Below are 20,249 nucleotides of genomic sequence, written 5' to 3'. Positions count from 1 at the left end.
AGGCATTATGCATTTGCTGAAATATTCCACCACTCCCAAATTAGCCAAACACACACCAGGAATAGGATAAGTGTGGCCAAACCCTTTGTCCTCAGGTCTGTTTGTGGGTCACCCGGAAAAGAAAATGGACAGTTATTTGAGCTGATCTGGAATCAGATTTTTACCAGACTGAAATTACGGGTCCTAGGGTCATAGGGTCCTCAGTTTGCTTGCACTAGTTTGTTGTTCAATCAAATGAATTCACAAACAAGGAAGGGGACCACAGACAGGCTTCTCGCTCCTTCTTTAGGTTTAACACTTGTCATGAAGCTTCCACTGTAGGTACAGTTGTATAACCAGTTGTCATCAAGTGGAATAAGTGTTCTCAATCAAGTGTTATCTGTTGCTTGCTGCACCTTAGTGTGTATTTGGACGGTGCAGACGCAGTGAAACAGACTGTAAATGGCAGCAAAGCATGGCAGAGACTTACACACTAAGCTGGAATAAAATAATATCAATTAGTTAAAGAACATGCTGTTATTTTGTCTTTGTCAAATAAACACCCATTCATTAATTTATGATGTTGATACCAGTACCTATTTAAAAGCCTAACAGGTCACAGGTTCTGGAGTTGAACTACGACCTCCAATGATAACCTTCTCCAAGCAAGAAGGTGGCGCATCAGGTCAGAAGCTTAAATCAGTAGAATGACTGTCATTGTTTCCCAGAAAGTCATGAGGTTGTGCATCATTGCTGTTGCATCATAACCAACACAAGGCATAACGGAACCTCACCTCTCACCCAACTAACCAGTTATTTCTCAAAAACTACCATACCTCTTTGTGGTCAGGGTTTTCAGAGATACTGCCTGGATAGGAAAACAAAATTCCAGTGCAAACTCTCTTGGCAAAGGAATAAAAGAATGAAAATGGGAGCACTGGGGCTGTATACTGACTGCTCTCACTCCTCTTTTTCTTGGACAGGAAGAAATGAGTAGAAAACAAGTCCCTGTGTAAACCTCTCTGTCACCACCACCTTTCAAAATGACACAATGTAAACAGGCTTGTGTGACACAGGCTTGTCCTGTACCTGTATCTGTGTGCTTAATGCCAAATCATAGAGGAATCTAGAAAGGCAGACCTTCTCCAAAGCGGAGCACATATCCACCACAGGTTTGGGTGGGGGTGGGTGGTGGGGGGCTTTGTGTGTGTGTGTGTGTGTGTGTGTGCGTGCGCGCGCACACATGTACGTGTGTGTTGATTACAAGATCAACAAAAGAACCAGTCAAACCTGAATGACCAGGACTCAAGACCCCCCCCCCCCCCCGTTGTGTGTTTGTTGGTGCAAGAATCAAAGGCTCTGTGTAGCTAGCCAGCTTGTTCAGATGGTGTTGTGTTACCACACACAGGCACACGTTAACTAGTGAGCAAAGCGTCATGTCACATAAACACAATTCACCTTCACCATGCTGTGATGCTCTTTACGTACTTTTTTTTTGGTCCACGAAACACGACAGCAAGAAGATCTGATCTGAATGCCTTCAAATCAGTCATGAGATTACAATTAAAGTTTAAATAACTTTATTAAAAGGCACTCTTGCCTCTGACCTCTTGGGACCAATGAGTTTGATGCAAAAAAAAAAAAAAAAAGACACAATCTATGGTGGAAATGTCTCCATAATGGAACGCAGCACAGTGAGACTCTGAGGCACTGAGTATTGGATTCTGCAGACCAACCTCATCTAATATTATCCCTGCTCAGTCATCACACACACTTGCATGATTCATTCTTCTGTTCTCACTTGTTTGGGGAAGTAACCTGGTTAAACGTGCACGTGTCACCTGTTCAGGTTATTGGCAAATCATATTTATTCAGATATTTGAACTGCTCAGGTGGACTTCAAGAACAACATTAAAAATTTTGTACATCTACATTTTATAGGTGCTACCTTACCTTAAAAAGCACAGATCATCCAAATGTCAAATTTGCATATTTTTTCCCCCTCTGGCCTGCAGTGCTATTTTTATATCTACAATTTTCTGATGCAAGCGTGCTGTTGTCAAACGAGCACCAAATACAGAGATTGAACTGATGATACATAAACAAAAAAAGCAGAGAGCCTATTCAGTGCAGAGCTGTATTTTTCTAATGCAGCAAAACCATAAGCTGGCACTGTGCTGTGACACAGTGTGAAACAAGGTTTTTAGGGTAACCAAGGTAGGTCTACTTTATTAACGCGACAAATAAGTTTATGCCTGCATACGATCCTTCTGTGTGCACCTACCAGTAAAAATCAAAAAATCTTGGGAAGATGAACTTGTGCTCATCTTCCAGCATTGTTGCCATTTTAGGATCGTGCTCTAAAATTGTGTTCATTTGTTTTGACCTCAAACACCTGCAGAAGGCAAACACACCAACTTCCGTGTCAAGCTGACCACATTTCATGTCACGCTGATGGTGATAAAACCGGATCTCGGACTACAACCCAGAGACTTTTCAGTGCAGGGGCTGGCAGTTCCCAAGCAAGAAGGTGGCACATCCAGTCAGAAGCTCAACCTGTAGCAGGATTGTCATTTTTCCCCTGACAGTCACGAGGTTGTGCACCATAAATTCATCAGGAGTTTTATAGTTATATCCCCGAGGTAAAAGCCTAACTGAACTGTAGTGCATGTCATTGTTTCATAACCGACAGAGAGCACACCGAAACTTCACTTCTCACCCAACCGCCAGGTTTGGCTGCCTTTGACTTCGTCCTGACAATCAAGTCAGAGAGCTGCTGATTTGACGTGCTCAAACGTCAAACGCAGGAATCGCGGCGGCACAAGTGAAATTGCTTTTTTTTTTTTGGGGGGGGGGGGGGGGGGGGGGGTTTTAAAGGTCAAAATCCATGAACTTTATGACCACAACTCTTATTATTACTTTCCCAGGCCAAAAGACCTGTGCTTCATAACATAATGAGACCTTGAGTGAGAGGTAAGAGAAATATGCTGATTCATACAGGGAGCAAAAAGGCAGGAGCAAGGTCCCCTAATATCCAATACATTTATCTCGTGCTCTCGGCGCACTGCTGTCAGCCGAGTCTTTTCACGGCATTCCCCGAAGGAAAAGTTCATCTAGAGACACTGAGCAGTGTGAGCAGCCACGCTGCACTGGACACAAAATATCCCCATCGATAACACTTTCTCTCCACTTTCTCACAGATAATACGGCAAACTCCTTCAGGCCCTTTCTTTTCATCTCCTCCACCTTCTCTAGGTGTGCCTGAAAGTCTTGTCTGTTTCTCCCACACCTTTCAACTGTTTGTTTTTCTGCAACAACACACCTCTGAGTATATGCATGTGTGTCTGTGTGCTGGGTTCTCCCCCTGAGCCATTATCCAACCTGTTGTGTTCACCAAATCTGTACACATAGCCCCACCAAGGCCTACAAAGAGTACTTATATAATTGTGTAAAGCTACAGAAAAAAGTTGGGTGGAAGGAATTTTAATGACTAGCAACTCTTAGGTAAGCATGGCAGACATATTTGTCCCTCTAGTTTTTCCACTTCATTGCACATTTATTCTGATAGTTTCAGCGATCGGGAAGTTACTGACATTTGTGAGTCCTTATTTTGATGCTATGATTATTATTCCTCATACTGAGATGATCATTGTTATTCCCTCACTAATAAATTAAAAAACAGCAGCAAAAAAAAAAAAAAAAAAAAATTGGCCAGAAATGCACAGGAGGACTCGACGATACTGAACAGGTCTATCATTGCAGGCTGCGCCGACCCGACGTGTTGCTACATTTATCAGGAGGCGCATGTCAGGTTAAGTCGTAGGTTGTGGTGTAGGTTCAGAGGGGTTTCCGGTTACGGCGTAGATTTCTTGAAGCACAAATCACCGGTAAGGCTTCATCAGCCATGACAAGTACCCCTAACCCTAAAATGTAACTCCAGGCTTTTAAAAACTGTCCAATAGTTGGTACGTCTTATTGTGAAGTAGAATATTAAAACAAAAAGATGAGCTGATGCCCAGCTGATGTATAGCCTATGCGCCAAATTTAAAAACAACAAACAAACAAAAAAAAAAAAAATTAACATGTGCATCATATCCTATGACTACCCACTGGTGTCTTATCTACTTAATTCTGCTTAATCTGAATAATGGTGGTTACCATGGACAGACACCAACGGCTTGGTTTGAGGACTCAGATTTAAAGCTATGCAGGTCACTTTATTTCACCAGAGAATAAAATGGACTTGTTTGGGAGTGAGAAAACTTAAAAACAAAACTTAAAAGGGAGAGCATTTTTTTAAGAGCCAAAAATAGCATATCTTGAAAGTGCAGAGTTTAGGCCAGGGTAACTATGGACGACAACTCTCAGGTTTAAAACTATTTAACAATGAGCACGGCCTCACACCCAAATAGACGTCACTTCAATTTTATTTATATAGCGCCAAATCACAGCAGTCACCTCAAGGCACTAAAGACCAGTGAGCATTAAAGAAAAAGAATTATTTTTAAATACCATGGTGAAATGAATCATTAATCAACTAATCAATAAGAGAAAAGTCCACTGACAGACTTAAACGTCACTCCTGTGAGACCTAAATCAGTTGCATTTTCCAGGCATATGTTTGTTACCATCCCCACTGACCGTCCATCCAACCCCCACCCCCACCATCTACCCCACTCCTTAGGTGTTTCTCTGGCGATGACATGAGCCACCTGAGGCCTGCACCTGAGCACTAATTGCTGCGTCTGCAGTCTCTATAGCAGCAAAGGTAAACAATGTTCCTGGTAATGTATCACTATGGTGATAAAGGCAGAGCGGCTCTTAAGAGTTGTAAAAGAGGTAATTCACCTGAACAGTGTGGTGGAAGGTGGAGATGATACAGGTACTGAGAGACAGTAAAAACTGAATGATCAGGGATCAAACTGGAGGTCAAAGGACCTCCTCTGAAGGACAAAGTCTTTAATAAATAACCATCGTGCTGCTCTGAATGCAGGTAGAATGTTACCGACATGGCAGCTAAGATTAATAACAACATTAAAACATGGTTACATTGTATTAAGTCCTTCCCCTCGTTCCTCTCTGTGCCCCATGATAAAATCCAATCCCATCACTGAGTGGAGAAAGGCCCGTGCACACGAATCTGCATTCCTACGCTCCACCAGCTCCATGCGGTCACCCTCCGGGATCCCATCCATCAAAACCTTAACAGCCACCATCAAGACACACTCTACTTTACATCCTCTCTCCTCTCTAAAAAGTACAGAACTAGTCTGTTGTACCAACACTGCTCTCCTTCATATATTCACACTGTTCAGCTTTTCCATTGTTCATTCATTTACATAATACCTCAGAGTTTCTCATTTAACAATAGAGGTACTATCTTTTCAAAGGTCACAACTATGCAGCTACATTTTCATGCATGTCAGGAACTAACATGCCTGCCTCTGTCCTCTCTCCCTGTGGAAGTAGCTTACACTTCTGAGTCAATTTACAGAATGAAAAAGCAAGACGAACAGGCTGAGTGACACAAAAATGGGAAGAATGTGTCAAGCATTTTTGATCCAGGTATTTCCACATCCTTTCCAGAGGCTGATGGGCAGTGCTGGCTCAGTTCCTTAAAGGGGCAGGAGCACAGGACACGCAAAGGTGTACCTGTGAATGACACGCTGATGAATGCGAGTTCTCGCTTCACTTAAGTTGCACTGATACCACAGTATTTACAAGCTGAGAGTGTTGTCCTTCTGGTGGCTCATTTACATATTTTACTCATATTTTACCAACTCCACAAACAGAGTGGGTAAGGTAGGCTGCCAGAGTTTCGGTCTAGTTGCTGATACTTTTTCTCAGCCTCAAGCTTTAAGAGAAACAATAGTTTTTAGTCGGACTGGAAATATCTGAGGTATCATTTTATTATTAGCCACTAGCTGCTACCCTAATTGTAACATAACAGGTGGCCGAGGTGGCTCTCAGATCGACTGCTCCCTTATTTCCTCAGGGGCTGCCACAGCAGATGGATCCACAGGTTTGACTTGGCAAAGATTTTATGCCAGATGTGCTTCCTGGAACAACCCTCCCAATTATCTGGGCCTGGGACCAGCACTGTGGTCGAGCTTCAATTTATGGCTATGGCTTATCGTGTAACTGCCAACAGTGGTAACATTAAAGTGAGCACCGGACGGGTTAACGTCTATGAGAACTGCTGAATTCTATAGTGTTGTTGAAATGGGAGCCTTACTGACCTCTGAGGTGTTGTGAACATCAACTACTTCAGCTGGTGGAGGCAAAGATGCCACTGTTAGCATCAACACTGCTGCAAATGAGTATCTAATATCATAGTAATTTTTAGTGTTGATTAGTATCTGAGAATCCATTTTTTAGACAACCCTAGTGCCTACAAAGACAGTTAATTTATGATAACACCTTATTGGAGCTGTTTATGTCAGAACAAACTGTGCTACTTCCTGTTTTATTTTTTTAAAACGTGAAAAAAAAAAAAAAAAAAAAAAAGCAGTTTCAAACACTGGTTATCAATGGGTGCAATGTGCAACTATTACACACACACACACACACACACACACACACACACACACACACACACACACACACACACACACACACGAAGCTGTCGTGCCTCCCGCAGCTGTGACTGCAATGCAGCATCTACCAGCCGCAGATCAACTGCTGACTAAAATATTAGCAACATCTCGAGTGATAATCTCAGGTGATCTTTACGTCTCAGATTCCTCAAACAGTGCTCTACAAGTCCTTCAGTTTTCCAGATAACATTTGCTTACAGTCTTATAGTTTTCCTATGAGAGAGCACAGACTGCGTGCTTAACCCAGAATAATGGGACTAGGATGTTACTTTCTTATGATATACTCAGATCATGAGTTATGATCACAAGCTGAGATCAAAGTGCAGAGGAAAAAAGAAGGAAATTAAGTATTCTTCTACACTAAACATGCCCTGCTATTAAAGATGTACTTCTTACTATTAATAATAATAATAATAATAATTTAGATTTATATCTAAAGCTCAAACTGTGATGATGAAACTTCCACTGATCTTCTGAGGGTGCTTCAGAGTTATATGCTATATTCTTCTCTATCACATACAAATATATTTATATATAATATCATTAAAACATGATTCCATCAAAAAGCAGCTAAAGCTGCTTTAAAGTCACATTGTGACTCGAAGCTCCACCATGTTTCTGCACTGGTATGTGAAATTGCCATTTAAAGCCATTAGGCCAATCATTAAAGAGAAGAAAATGAGGCTTAAGTTTAACATTTGCAGTCCTCTCGGGCAGAACAAGGAAATGAAGAGAGAGTGAGCAGAATTTGTTCTTCAGCCATGAATGGAGAACAAACAATGCAAATGTGATGTTTCATTAATGACCAGAATATCCTGTTGAGTCACTGATCAAAATCTCGTGGCCCACTTTTTCATTTTACCCTTTTTATACTTTCAGAATTTCACTCCCATAATAAAAACAAAACGAACAAAACAAACAAACAAAAAAAAACCAGATCATCATCATTAAGAAAAATAAACCAGTCAAAATGATCTCCTCTTGGCTCTATATTATATTGAGAGCAGATATCGTTAATCTGGTAACCGTGGGTGGGTGTCATTTCATATTTTTTTGTTTCTACATAGAGGTCTTCTTTCATTTCTTCTTTATTTCAATCCTGCTGTTAATTGCCTCTACGCTCTTCATTAAGCCATTTTATGTACATCAGTGTATTAGACCTGTTTGCGAGAGATAGCCATTCACAAGAAAGCTGGCTTAAGGGTCATCCTTAAGGGCATAAGCAGCTAAAAATGGCTTCTTTCAGTCAGTAGACTGAAACTCGGATTACTGTGAACTGTGAGTAATGCAAATTCACAGTTTAATTTACAAGGATAAAAATGGAAAGGAGCAGGAAAGGAGCAGAACAGGTTGTCCGTCCGTCCAGAGCCTGACAAGTCACTGACCTCAGTCCTGAGAAAATGAAGTCAGTTTAAATCAAAAGTCTTGAAAATGTGTTACTGACTTTTCCTCTTGCAGTGACAACAGTGGCTTTACTTTCTTAGCTGCAAACATCTCAAACACATCACGTGAAATGGTGTGAAAATTTGTGTAGAGATAACTGACACACAAATCCTCCAGCAAGCCCAAGCAAATACACATTAAAGATGACACATTAAAGGAAAACTCAACCCTCTGACTGCTACAGTGAGGGGAATCCAGTGGTAGTAAGAGGTGCTGCCATTATTTGGGCCAAATTGACTTATATGCAGTCAAAGCACGCTCATCCACACTTTAGCTTCACCCCCCCCTTGGCCAACCACATGCATGTGCAAATCTAACAGCTGACAGAGACAAAGGAGTCCAAAAATCAGTTGTTTTGTAGTTACAGCTTATCAGTGAGCAACGCTCGAACCTCGAACGTACAACTATTTTGTTACTGCAGTTATGTAAACCTTCCATACAGAGATGCAACCAACAGGCAGGAACACACGTGAGAGTGGGCAAGCCATGTAAATGACAACTCTGTCAGCATGAGATTTATGCAAACTCCCTTCTCAAACACACACACACACAAAAAACACAGGGGACAGAGGTTTGGGTGTGGATTCATTTTACAGGGAGAAATGCTAAGTTTCCCCACAATTTCCCCAGCCTGCAGCGCTCCTCCTGGGACAAGCCAAACCAGTTTCTTTCTCTTCCTTTCTTAGAGGCACAAAGGCACAGGTCTTGAATCATTCATTAACATGTCTGACCCCTCCACACCCACCCAACCCCAAACCCACAGGTCTCCCATATCACCTGTATGCCCCTCCCTGGCCCTCTCCCTCCTTCCTAGAGGGATTACACAAGCACTGCTTTCCTTCACTAACCCCCCCCATTATCAACAGAGTGCAAATAGGGGGGAGTGAGGAGTTCCTTTTTCCTCTTTAACGCAGGAGGAAAACGCCCAATAAAGTCAAATGAGAGACCATTATACACCTGTTTACACCTGTTACTCAGAGAGCTTTCCTTTCCTTACTTTCCTTCCGCTGTCTCTGCGTTTGAAATAAAACGTAACCAATATGACATGTATCTCAAACATGCTAGAAACTCCTGAAGATTTAAGATCATGCCTTTAAAGCCCCTTTAACTAATTAAGCAGAAGGGGGGAGATTAAGCATGTTACCCTATGAGACACACTTCGACAAAACTTTAAAGCAGCTTCAAGAAGAGCGGCAAAGTATTTTACTTCTTCTTTTTTCTCTTAAGTTGTTTACTCTGAGGTCAGTGATGTCATCCTAGCTAGGTAGGTAGCTACGCAGACAGATAGGTAGGAAGGTAGGTGTGGGTCAGGAACCCCCGGCTCTACCTGTGCCTCGTCGGTGCCGTTGTCTCTGTCCAGTTCCCCTATGTAGTACTGCTCCAGCCACCGCCGGGCGTTTTCAGAGTGCCGGTGTGGGGGTCCCTCGATCGCCTGGCTCACGTCCTTGCCGGAGCGGCTGCGTATTAGTGCCTCCCCACCCGGGTGCATCCGCAAGAAGGCAGTCACGTCGTACACCCTGCTCCCCATCAGCACCCAGCAGGAGTCCTCGGTGCAGTGGCGGGCCACCTCCCTCTCCGTGAAGAACCGGGGGGACGTGGACGGTGACATCCTGTTAGTGGAGATGTAAAGCGTCCACCTGAACTGATGACTGAAGCCAAAACCTCCTCAGCGGGCCGTCGACCTGACTAATGAACTGACTTTGCTGCTGACACCCAGAGGATCTTAAACTCCGGGTGTCCACGAGACACGGACGGGAGGGGCGGGATTTTTGTGAGGCGTTCACGAGCTCAATAAAGGTCGTATTTAGTAGCGTAGAGACTAAATTACAATCGCAGCAGCATATGTGCACAAAAACTTCTAAATAATGTGCCACAATGTTTGTTTATTATTGCTTCACGATTACAGTGTTATTATTTTGGCAATATTAGCAATATTAAATCAGAAAAAAAGCCTTATATTTACTTAAAAGTAAAAGTACCCGAATGTCTCATGCTCCCTGAATGCAACATACTATCCCGAGGCACCTGTTGCTGTTAAATAAAAGAAGTTTGCTGTGTAGACCAAACTTTCAGCTAAAAAACATTATTACATTAGTTTATCATCTTAAAATTAATGTGTCTCATGGCGATTAATTCAAATTAACCTTTTAATGGATGTCAGTCGGATGACATCACAAGCACTAAGATGTGTCATGTCGGTCATCACTTCCTGATCAATAAGAAATATGACATTTGCAGCACAGTTTATCAAGGTTAAATAAATATCTCACTCCTTTTATAACAGACCATGCGTCACCTTCACACCTTAGATGTTCAGGTAAAAAAAAAAAAAGTCTAATGTATGCTGGTGAATGCGCAATCTGAAGTTTTTAAAGCGTCACTCGAGTTTTATCTTCACAAACAGCTGGTTCAGTCTGGTGACTGCGGATGCGTTCGCGTGGTGACGAAAATACTGCTCCCCGCACTCAGCGTGTTACAAAATTGTAATTATAATTTATTTTATTTTATAAAACACAAGTTTCTCGGTTATAGTGCTTAGTCAGAACAGAGGGCAGAATTCTTATTCTTATTATAATTATTATTTTCACCGCTGTCTGTAACATAATTATCGAAAAACAGATAGAACTTGTGTTTGAAAGGCCTGTTCTAACTTGTTTAATTTTTTTTTAAGCGCAGCTGCCAATGAAACCCAGATGTTACTGTAGATTTCGGGTTTTAATTAGACAGAATTGGGAAAATTACGTATGGACGTGAAGGCGGCGCATGAGCCAGCGCTTGTCGGAGAGCGCCGACCCGCGTGTTTCGTCAAACATTATTTAAAATCGTGGAAAAAGTGATGTGAATATGAGGTACAATTAAACTATTCTGTGATGTCGCCGTGCCGTCACCAGTTCACCTAACACTGACACCTTTGCCGATGCTAACTCATTAGGCATTGAGTGCGTCTCATTTAATACTTTAAGTATATTTTCCTAGTAAGTAACTTTCTGGAGGCAGGACGAGTACTTGAAGTACAGTGCACTACTTTTACTTTTCCTCAAGCCAGAAATCACTTTGTTAAAAGCCTCTCCAAAACGTCTAAATCTTATTAGGGGTATGTGCCTTGCTCAATGGCATCTCCACAAAAGCAAAGGAAAAAAACAATTGCCTGCCCAGTCGTTTCAGTAGAATCTGTGCATGACTGCAAAACAATAACATTCATATATAAACTTCTAAAAGAAAACAATACAATACAGTAATGTCTGCTATCTAATATGGCCAACTACAAGAAAATAAGATGGCAGATCAGAGCATATAAATTATTGTGCAACGCAGTGTCCCATTTCTCATCCTGTTAGCTGGGTGCAGAACCAGCAGGGGGCAGAAACACATCAACGTACAGAGTGAAGTTCACACAGTTAAGGAAAAATTGCTCTTTCTTTTGCTCCAGTGCTGCACAGATTAACGTTCCTAATCAGTCAGGAGAGAGAGACAGGGCAAAAGACATGCTGTGGAAGAGAGCCAGAGATTAATATTAAATAATGATTCAAGTGAAGAAAAAAAAAAAAAAACACTCAACAGCAGCCAGCAGCCTAGGCCTATTGCAACTTAACTAAGGGCTGGTTCAGGATCATCTGATTGAGCCCTAACTATAAGATTGATCATAAAGGAAAGTTTTAAGCCTAATCTTAAAAATAGAGAGGGTGTCTGTCTCCTGAATCCAAGCTGGGAGCTGGTTCCACAGAAGAGGGGCCTGAAAGCTGAAGGCTCTGCGTCCCATTCTACTCTTAAGTATCCGAGGAACCACAAGTAAGCCAGCAGTCTGAGAGCGAAGTGCTCTATTGGGGTGATACGGTACTATGAGGTCTTTGAGATAAGATGGTGCCTGATTATTCAAGACCTTGTATGTGAGGAGAAGGATTTTAAATTCTATTCTAGATTTAACAGGAAGCCAATATGGGAGAAATCTGCTCTCTCTTTCTAGTCCCTGTCAGTACTCTAGCTGCAGCATTTTGGATCAGCTGAAGGCTTTTCAGGGAGCTTTTAGGACAGCCTGATAATAATGAATTACAATAGTCCACCCTAGAAGTAATAAATGCATGAATGAGCTTTTCAGCATCACTCTGAGAAAGGATATTTCTACTTTTGGAAATATTGCGCAAATGCAAAAAAGTGGTCCTACATATTTGTTTAATATGTGCATTGAAGGACATATCCTGGTCAAAAAGGACTCCAAGATTTCTCACAGTGTTACTGGAGGCCAAAGTAATGCCATCCAGAGTAAGTATCTGGTTAGACACCATGTTTCTAAGATTTGTGGGGCCGAGTACAAGAACTTCAGTTTGATCTGAATTTAGAAGCAGGAAATTAGAGGTCATCCAGGCCTTAATGTCTTTAAGACATTCCTGCAGTTGAACTAATTGATGTGCATCATCTGGCTTCATTGATAGATAAAGCTGAGTATCATCTGCATAACAATGAAAATTGATGCAGTGCTTTCTAATAATACTGCCTAAGGGAAGCATGTATAATGTAAATAGAATTGGTCCTAGCACAGAACCCTGTGGAACTCCATAATTAACCTTAGTGTGTGAAGAAGACTCCCCATTTACATGAACAAATTGGAGTCTATTAGATAAATATGATTCAAACCACTGCAGTGCAGTACCTTTAATACCTATAGTATGCTCTAATCTCTGTAATAAAATGTTATGGTCAACAGTATCAAAGCTGCACTGAGGTCCAACAGGACAAGCACAGAGATGAGTCCACTGTCAGAGGCTGTAAGAAGATCATTGGTAACCTTCACTAATGCTGTTTCTGTACTGTGATGAATTCTGAAACCTGACTGAAACTCTTCAAATAAACCGTTCCTCTGCAGATGATCAGTTAGCTGTTTTACAACTACTCTTTCAAGAATCTTTGAGAGAAAAGGAAGGTTGGAGATTGGCCTATAATTAACTAAGACAGCTGGGTCAGTGATGGCTTTTTAAGTAGAGGTTTAATTACAGCCACCTTGAAGGCCTGTGGTACGTAGCACAGTAATATATTACAGTATTATAATTGATTATATTTAAGATTGAAGCATCAATTAATTGAAGGACTTCTTTGAACAGTCTATTAGGAATGGGATCTAATAGACAGGTTGATAGTTTGGAGGAAGTAACTATTGAAGGTAACTCAGAAGGAAAAAGAACATATTGTATATTAATGAAAAACAATATACAACTGCAGCACAGAATCTAGTGGAGCAGGAGGTTAGCTAAATGTGGTGAGACCTTCTCCTGGTTTTTACAGTATTTGAATGAGTCTGAGAGACAGTTCTGCCTTCCTCTGTTTTTCTCTAAACTAGAAACCACATCAGAGCGACAGTCTGTCTAATCATCTATTGTCACTTCCAGTCAGTGATGAAAATCCTACTGATGGACGTATGTAATGCACCAGTGCACCACACTGTTTAAGTACGTCATCGGTCTTTTGTTTTTTGTTGTTCAGCTGTTTTCTCTCTCCGTGATATTTTCCTCAGTTCTATCATTTCTTCTTTTTGTCACTCTTCACTCACCCCCCTCCCTCTCTCTTAAACATGTTTTTCTCTCGTCTTTCTCTGAATTACAGTTGCTTCTATATATATCCTTCAAAACAAAAGAGTCATCAATAATAGACCGCACGTCAGTGTCTGTGTAACATGAATCAACAGGTGTGTGTATGTGTGTGTGCTTTGAGAGTGACCTCACTGTGATGTGATGTGGGTGGGTGGAGTTAGTCTGTGGTATCTGGAGAATGATTGGCCCATTGTGTGGCCTGGTCATGCCAGCGTGTATAAAAGTGAAACCACTAATACACTCATATCTTTACTGCAGACTGCACTAACTTTTCTCCATGGCTGCTGTCGTTCCTGTGAGTATCTATATGTGTGTGTGTGTGTGTGTGTGTGTGTGTGTTAAACATTAGAAATGGGTTGATTCTGTTAGTGCTGCATCCTTCATAGTGTGAATGAACTATGGTGCTGCAAGCTCAGTGGAAGTGGCAGTGACTGAAGTGTACGAGAAATTTTTTCATCCCCCAGAAATGTAACCTGTTTTTTATTTGTTACCAAATGATGCAATAGCCTTTTGAATACTGTAGGACAGTAGATGAGGTATTGATGCCTTTGTTCATGAACAGATCAGCATGTGTGTGTGTGTGTGTGTGTGTGTGTGCGTGTGAGCGCATGCATACGTGCATGCATGAATAAAGAGTTGTTGGTAGGCCAATGCAAGTGATCAAGTATCAGTCCTGTAAATGAATCTGCACAGCTGAATTCTCTTTGTGAGCTCAATCCTTCTTCGTGTGCGAGCCGCTGATGTAGAGCGCAATCAAGCCAGTGACAAGAAGACAGCCACTCCTCCACTAATTAAAAGTGTGTGTATGCGTGTGTGTGAATGGCAGATGCATGAGTGTATAGACCTATTGTGTTTTTGCTGCCTGAGCTATAGTATCTATTATGCTCCAGTAGATTAACAGGCTGGGAGGGCAACAAAAGCGAGATGCAATTAAATACTTATCTGTATTTCCCATGATGCATCAGCGCTCAAATAATTTGTTAGGTAACAGGGTGTAGTGTAAAAATAGAGTGGCGCAAAAAGAACAAATACAACCCCAATTCCAAAAAGGCTGGGACTCAGTGTAAAATAAGTCAAATAAAAACAGAAGGCAGCAGCTTTCAAATCTCAAACTCATATTTTATTCATAATAAAGGCAGAAAATTGAGATAATTTACTATTTTGTGAAAATTTTACTAATTTTGAATTTGATTGCAGCAACAGGTCTCAAAAACATTGGGACAGGTGCAACAAAAGGCTGGAAAAGTCAGGTGGAGGAACATTTTCTAACTAATTAGATTAATTTACCAACAGGTCAGTAACATGATTTTTTTTTTGTTGTTGTTTTTTTTTAAAAAGCACCTTAAGAGGCATAAGTTTCTCAGAAGTAAAGATGAACAGAGATTCACCAGTCTGCAAAAAAGTCCATCTACAAATTGTGGAACAATTTCAGAATAATGTTCCTCAAAGTAAAATTGCAAAGACTGAATATCTCATCTTCTACAGCACATAATATCATCCAAAGATTCAGCAAAGCTGGAGAAATCTGTGTGCAATGGGCACAGCTGAAAATCAACATTTGATGCCTGCGATCTTTGGCAGCAGCACTGCATTAAAAACAGGTGTGATTCTGTCATGGAAATCACTGCATGGACTCAGGAACACTTCCAGAAATCTGTGAACACAGTTCACCGTGCCATCCACAAATGCAGATTAAAGCGCTATCATGCGATGGAGAAGCCATATGTGAACAGCTTCTCTGGGCCAGAGGTGATTCACAATGGACTGAGGTAAAGTGGAAAACTATTCTGTGGTCAGAAAAAAATTATGGACGCCAGGGAGAGGAACCATCCAGCTTGTTATCACCACTCATTTCAAACACCGGCATCTCTGATAGTATGGGGGAATTGGCAGCTTGCACATCTGGAAAGGCTCCATCATTGAAGCTAGAATCCTATATCAGATAAGCAGCTGCTCTCCTCAGTTCCCAGATGTTGACAAACTGTCAAAGAAAGAAGAGGTGATGCCACACAACGTGACCCTGTCCCAACATCTTCAAGACATGTTGCTGCCATCAAATTCAAAATGACCTTAGAGAGCATTGTGTAATCATTGTGTTAATTTAGGCAGAAACAGAGTCAGCATGTAGCTGCTTCATTTTTGTATGCACGACACCCCCAAGGTTTACTCACATTTATGCATAATTTTATTAACTGCAGATTTCTTTGAAATTACCTTCACCTCCATGCATGTGCTTATGATCTTGAAGACAAAGTGCTGAAATATCCAAATTTAAGTTTTACTTTTTTTTTTTCTGTGCCTCGAGGAGTTAACTGCACTACCTGGAGCCTGGCAGCATTACTCCAACACAGGCCACAACCAGTTATTCTTAATTATTATTCCCAAGGAGTTCAATAATTAATTTTCTATTAACAGATTTCCCAGGGCATGTCAGCAGTTTGTGTTGCTGGACCAACGTGCAAAGACCTAAAAGACGCTGCGTTTACTGTCTCGTAAAGCTGGGAACTGGGTTTTCAAGCAAAAACAGCATTCAAGCTATTAATTATCAGAATTGTTGCTCTTTAATTTTCTGTCATTATGCGCATCAGTTAACCAGCTTTGAAATTTCAGCTCTCGTGTATCGGTTGGTTTGGGGAGTGGGACTCTGTGAGCACTACAAAAAAAAGAGCTTTTGACCATAATTGCACATATGGGGTCAAAGTGGGAACAATAACATAGCGTGGCAGTTTACATTATCGGTGAAAAAAAAAATATCAGGATGAATATATCAGCTGAGCTGCTCTAATACATGATTCATACACAGAATGACTTTGTAGGAACATAATTTTTGAATGTGAATCAAACTCTGTAACCATCATGTAACAAACTCTCCATCCTCGGCTCCCAGTTTGCATCCTGCTATGCCAGCGTTCAGCCCCTGCAGCTGTTCGGAAGGGGGCCCAGAGGGGGCAACTATCTGTCGCTTCTCACACAGCGGGGTCCCCGCTGTACCCCGCGTCCCCGCCTGGCGTGCCATGCTCCCAAGATGACCCTGCGGCAGATCTGTCGCCTGCTGAAGGTGATGAAGCAGATCAGGGACAGAGAGGCTGCTGCTGCTCCTGCTGCTGCCACCAGGTAACAAACAGCTCCACTGCAGCCATCTTTAGCTTGTGATCAGTAACTGTTATATTAATTAAACAAAGCTGAGACTGCAGCCATGATAGTAGGGTTTTAAGCTGAGCACCGACAGGTGCAATCTCCAACTGTCAAAAGTAGAAGTCTAAGATTAGGTCAAACATACTAAAAGACAAAATTATGTTTAAATAATAAAAGACAAACCACATTAAAGTCATCTTTAATTATAAAAAAACTGGGCTTAAAAAGCAGTTTCTTGTTGCATGGCTTTATTAATGGCTAAATAATTCGTTATTAAGACTTAATAATTGAATAAAACAGAACAAAGGTGTTAAAGCTTTCAGTTTGGTGGTAATGCAATTACAAAGATTAACCTTGACGAGCAGTTTTTGTGTGGATGTGGAAAAACCGAAGCGAATATCTACCAAGAGTTTCAGTGAGCACCGATTCTTTCGAGATAATGAAAAGCATCCAGATTCATGTGCCGCCCACTGAGATGATTAGTGCATTATTGATGCGTGAAGGTAATAACCACAGTGTCTGTGCTGGCCTCGGCCGCCTCAGACTGGACTGCGATCACATCAGCGGTTCTGCCAGCAGAGGACACAGGAGCCTGCCGTTAATAATTAAATCTTCTCGTGTCACCACCAGAACAAACAATCACACTTCCTCTTCTCATTTGTCTGTGTCTGGTTTCTCTCCCTCTCTGTGCACAGGAAGCAGGGCTCTGCAGCTCCGGCCCCGGCGTCTCCGGGTGCCAAGTCGGAGAAGAAGTGTGTCCCCAGCTGTCTCAGGCGCAAACGCAGCATAAAACGTGTGAGCTGACACCACAAGACCTGCTGACTTCAGACTAACTTTACCAATTTACTACCCAGCTATCACATTCACAGTGACATGGGAGATTTTCATCAGTGCCCCTCCAGTGACAAGGTTTTATTGAAGTAACCCCGATTTGGATGGCTAACTGTGTGTAACTGTTGGAGGGGTGGACACTAGGAGAGGATGATATGGTCTTATTCCCAAACACTTGCTAGTTTAAATTCAGAGTCCCTCTCCTTTTTAAAAAAGCAAAAACAAAAATACTTTAAGCTACCATTTTTAAATGCCTTCCTGAGTGGGTTATTGTTGGTGATGATCATTTGATTGGAGCATGTTTGATTTTTGTATTTAATTCACTTGGTCCCCCTTTAGACTTCCATCAGACTGCCTCGTTCTCTGCTGTCCTCCACTTTTCCTCTAAACCTGTTTTTTTTGTTTGTTTGTTAGTTTGTTAGTTTTTTGTAACTGTTTTGTTTTTTCTTTTCAAAGACTTTACACCTATTTGAAAAAAATAAATGCCTTATATCCTGTTTGCTTATTGAAGAAAAGAGTGTTCTGTTTATTTCTCTCGACACTGCAAGCCACATCTGACCAACGTGATCATAATCAACTATTAAAGTCATCTTAGAGTTTAAATTGGTGAAACAGCAGCTGATTCCTCTGGTCTTTGCATGCTGATTTGTTTTATTTGTGTTTTCATTTATCTGCACACTGTCGATGATAAAATTGTGACTGCACACCCCATTGGCTTTGGAATAAATCCACTAAACTACTACCTGAGTGAGTCTATGTGACAAAAACACAGGACACAGACAATATGTACACACTATGTAATGAGGGAGATAGGACACACCAGGGAGCACAGCTGAACAAGATCAGGGCAGTAAAACTGAATACAACGATACAAAGGCCTGCCAAAGTAAAACAGGATGCTGACACAACACAGGGAAGCAGAGGCACTGAGAGACTACAACAACCCCTCCTGCTGCATCTGAACCACCTGTCTGACACTCACATTCATCTCCTCATTCATAAAGTCGCTGCAAAGTGATCAGAGGAGCAAATTCATCTGCAGACGTTTCTACAAGCACTGAAATCCCAGTTAGATATTAGTTGGTTATTTTTGTACGTAACATGAAGCTTTTACAGTCGTTCACTCGTCAACAGGCTGTAAGGACGGAGACAGCGATGATGTCACGGATTTATAATGAGGTAGCTGCCGCTGTCAGACTGTCAGTCAGTTCCTCTGAAACATTTATTGTAGTTACTGCAGCGTCACTGTTACATCACACTGATCTGGATGGAATGGAAAAATGTCTGGCAGGGTGCCGTTGCCTAGCCTGTAGAGGTCTGTGCATCCCTCCATGGATATGCCTCCCCAGACCTTCACTGACCCATCAAACTGGTCATGTTTAACGATGTTACAGGCAGTATAACGTTCTCCACGGCGTCTCCAGACCCTTTCACATCCATCACATGTGCTCAGGGTGAACCTGCGCTCATCTGTGAAAAGTACAGGGTGCCGGTGGTGGACCTGCCAGTTCTGCTCTTCTATAGCAAATGCCACTCAGACTCCACGGTGCTGGGAAGTGAGCACAGCACCCTCTAGAGAAAGTCAGGCCCTCAGGCCACCCTCATCAAGTCTGTTTCTGATTGTTTGGTCAGAGACATTCACACCAGTGGCTGCTGGAGGTCATTTTGGAGCTCTGCAGTGCTCATCCTGTTCCTCCTTGCACAAAGGAGCAGATCCCGGTCCTGCTGATGGGTTAAGGACCTTCTACGGCCCTGTCCAGCTCTCCTAGAGTAACTGCCTGCCTCCTGGAATCTCCTCCATGCTCTTGAGACTGTGCTGGGAGACACAGCAATCCTTCTGGCAATGGCACATAGTGGACTACCTGTGTAACTTCTGTAGGATCCAGGTGTCACTTCATGCTACCAGTAGTGACTCTGAGCCTAGCCAAATGCAAAAGTGGTGAAAAAAGTCAGAAAACATGAGCAAGGAAAAATGTGAGTGGCCTCCTCCTGTAAAACCATTCCTGTTTTGGGAGGTTGTCTCATTGTTGCCCCTCTAGTGCACCTGTTGGTAATTTCATGAACACCAAAGCAGCTGAAACTGAAAGTTTGCTACTTAACTTTCTCTGTATTGCTGTAGGGTCTTTACCTTACAATATAGAGTGCATTGAGGCAGCTATTGTGATTTGGCACTATAGAAATAAAATGGAATTGAAATATTCCAGACGTTAACTGACTTGATGCTATACTCTGATTAAAAAGTGTTTCTATAATTTTTTTTTTAATTTTTGAGCAGTGTGTATTGGTTTGATTAGCCAGTGGGATCATCGTTATCCACCAGACTTAGACTAGTTAAAACCCATTCTCTCTGAACATTTCTGCTGCCTGTATCTGCAGCAGTTATGACTTGCAAATTATGCAAATCTCAATTTGGTGTCCAAAACGGGAAACGCCATGTTTTCGTGCATCTTTCAAGATAACAAGGAGGCGACTCGTAAAAGCTTCCTTCTTTAATGAGTCGTGAAATTGCTGGAAAAGTAAGTGGAACTAAAAAGAAACAGCTGGAGGAACATTTTGCAACTAATTAGGTTAATTGATATGCAGGTTAAAGCTCTATTATGCAAAGAAGAAACTATATCTGAGCACAATCCAGAAACTCCACCATCTTCTCCGGGCCAAAGCTCATTTAAAGTGGACTGAAGCA

General features: G+C 41.8%; 1 protein-coding gene across 1 annotated transcript in view; it reads right to left on the bottom strand.

Moving 5' to 3' along the window:
- Positions 1–9,745, bottom strand: part of fa2h (fatty acid 2-hydroxylase) — a 31,500-nt gene extending 21,755 nt beyond the window's left edge. The window contains exon 1 of the mRNA XM_030730552.1: positions 9,346–9,745. Within this exon, the coding sequence (XP_030586412.1) occupies positions 9,346–9,627 (282 nt within the window). The 5' untranslated portion in view covers positions 9,628–9,745. The remainder of the gene's footprint in view (positions 1–9,345) is intronic.
- Positions 9,746–20,249: the final 10,504 nt, after the last annotated feature.

This window comes from Archocentrus centrarchus, chromosome 6 (genome assembly GCF_007364275.1).
Source record: "Archocentrus centrarchus isolate MPI-CPG fArcCen1 chromosome 6, fArcCen1, whole genome shotgun sequence".
NCBI lineage: Eukaryota > Metazoa > Chordata > Actinopteri > Cichliformes > Cichlidae > Archocentrus > Archocentrus centrarchus.
This window is presented reverse-complemented; position numbering and strand designations above follow the sequence as displayed.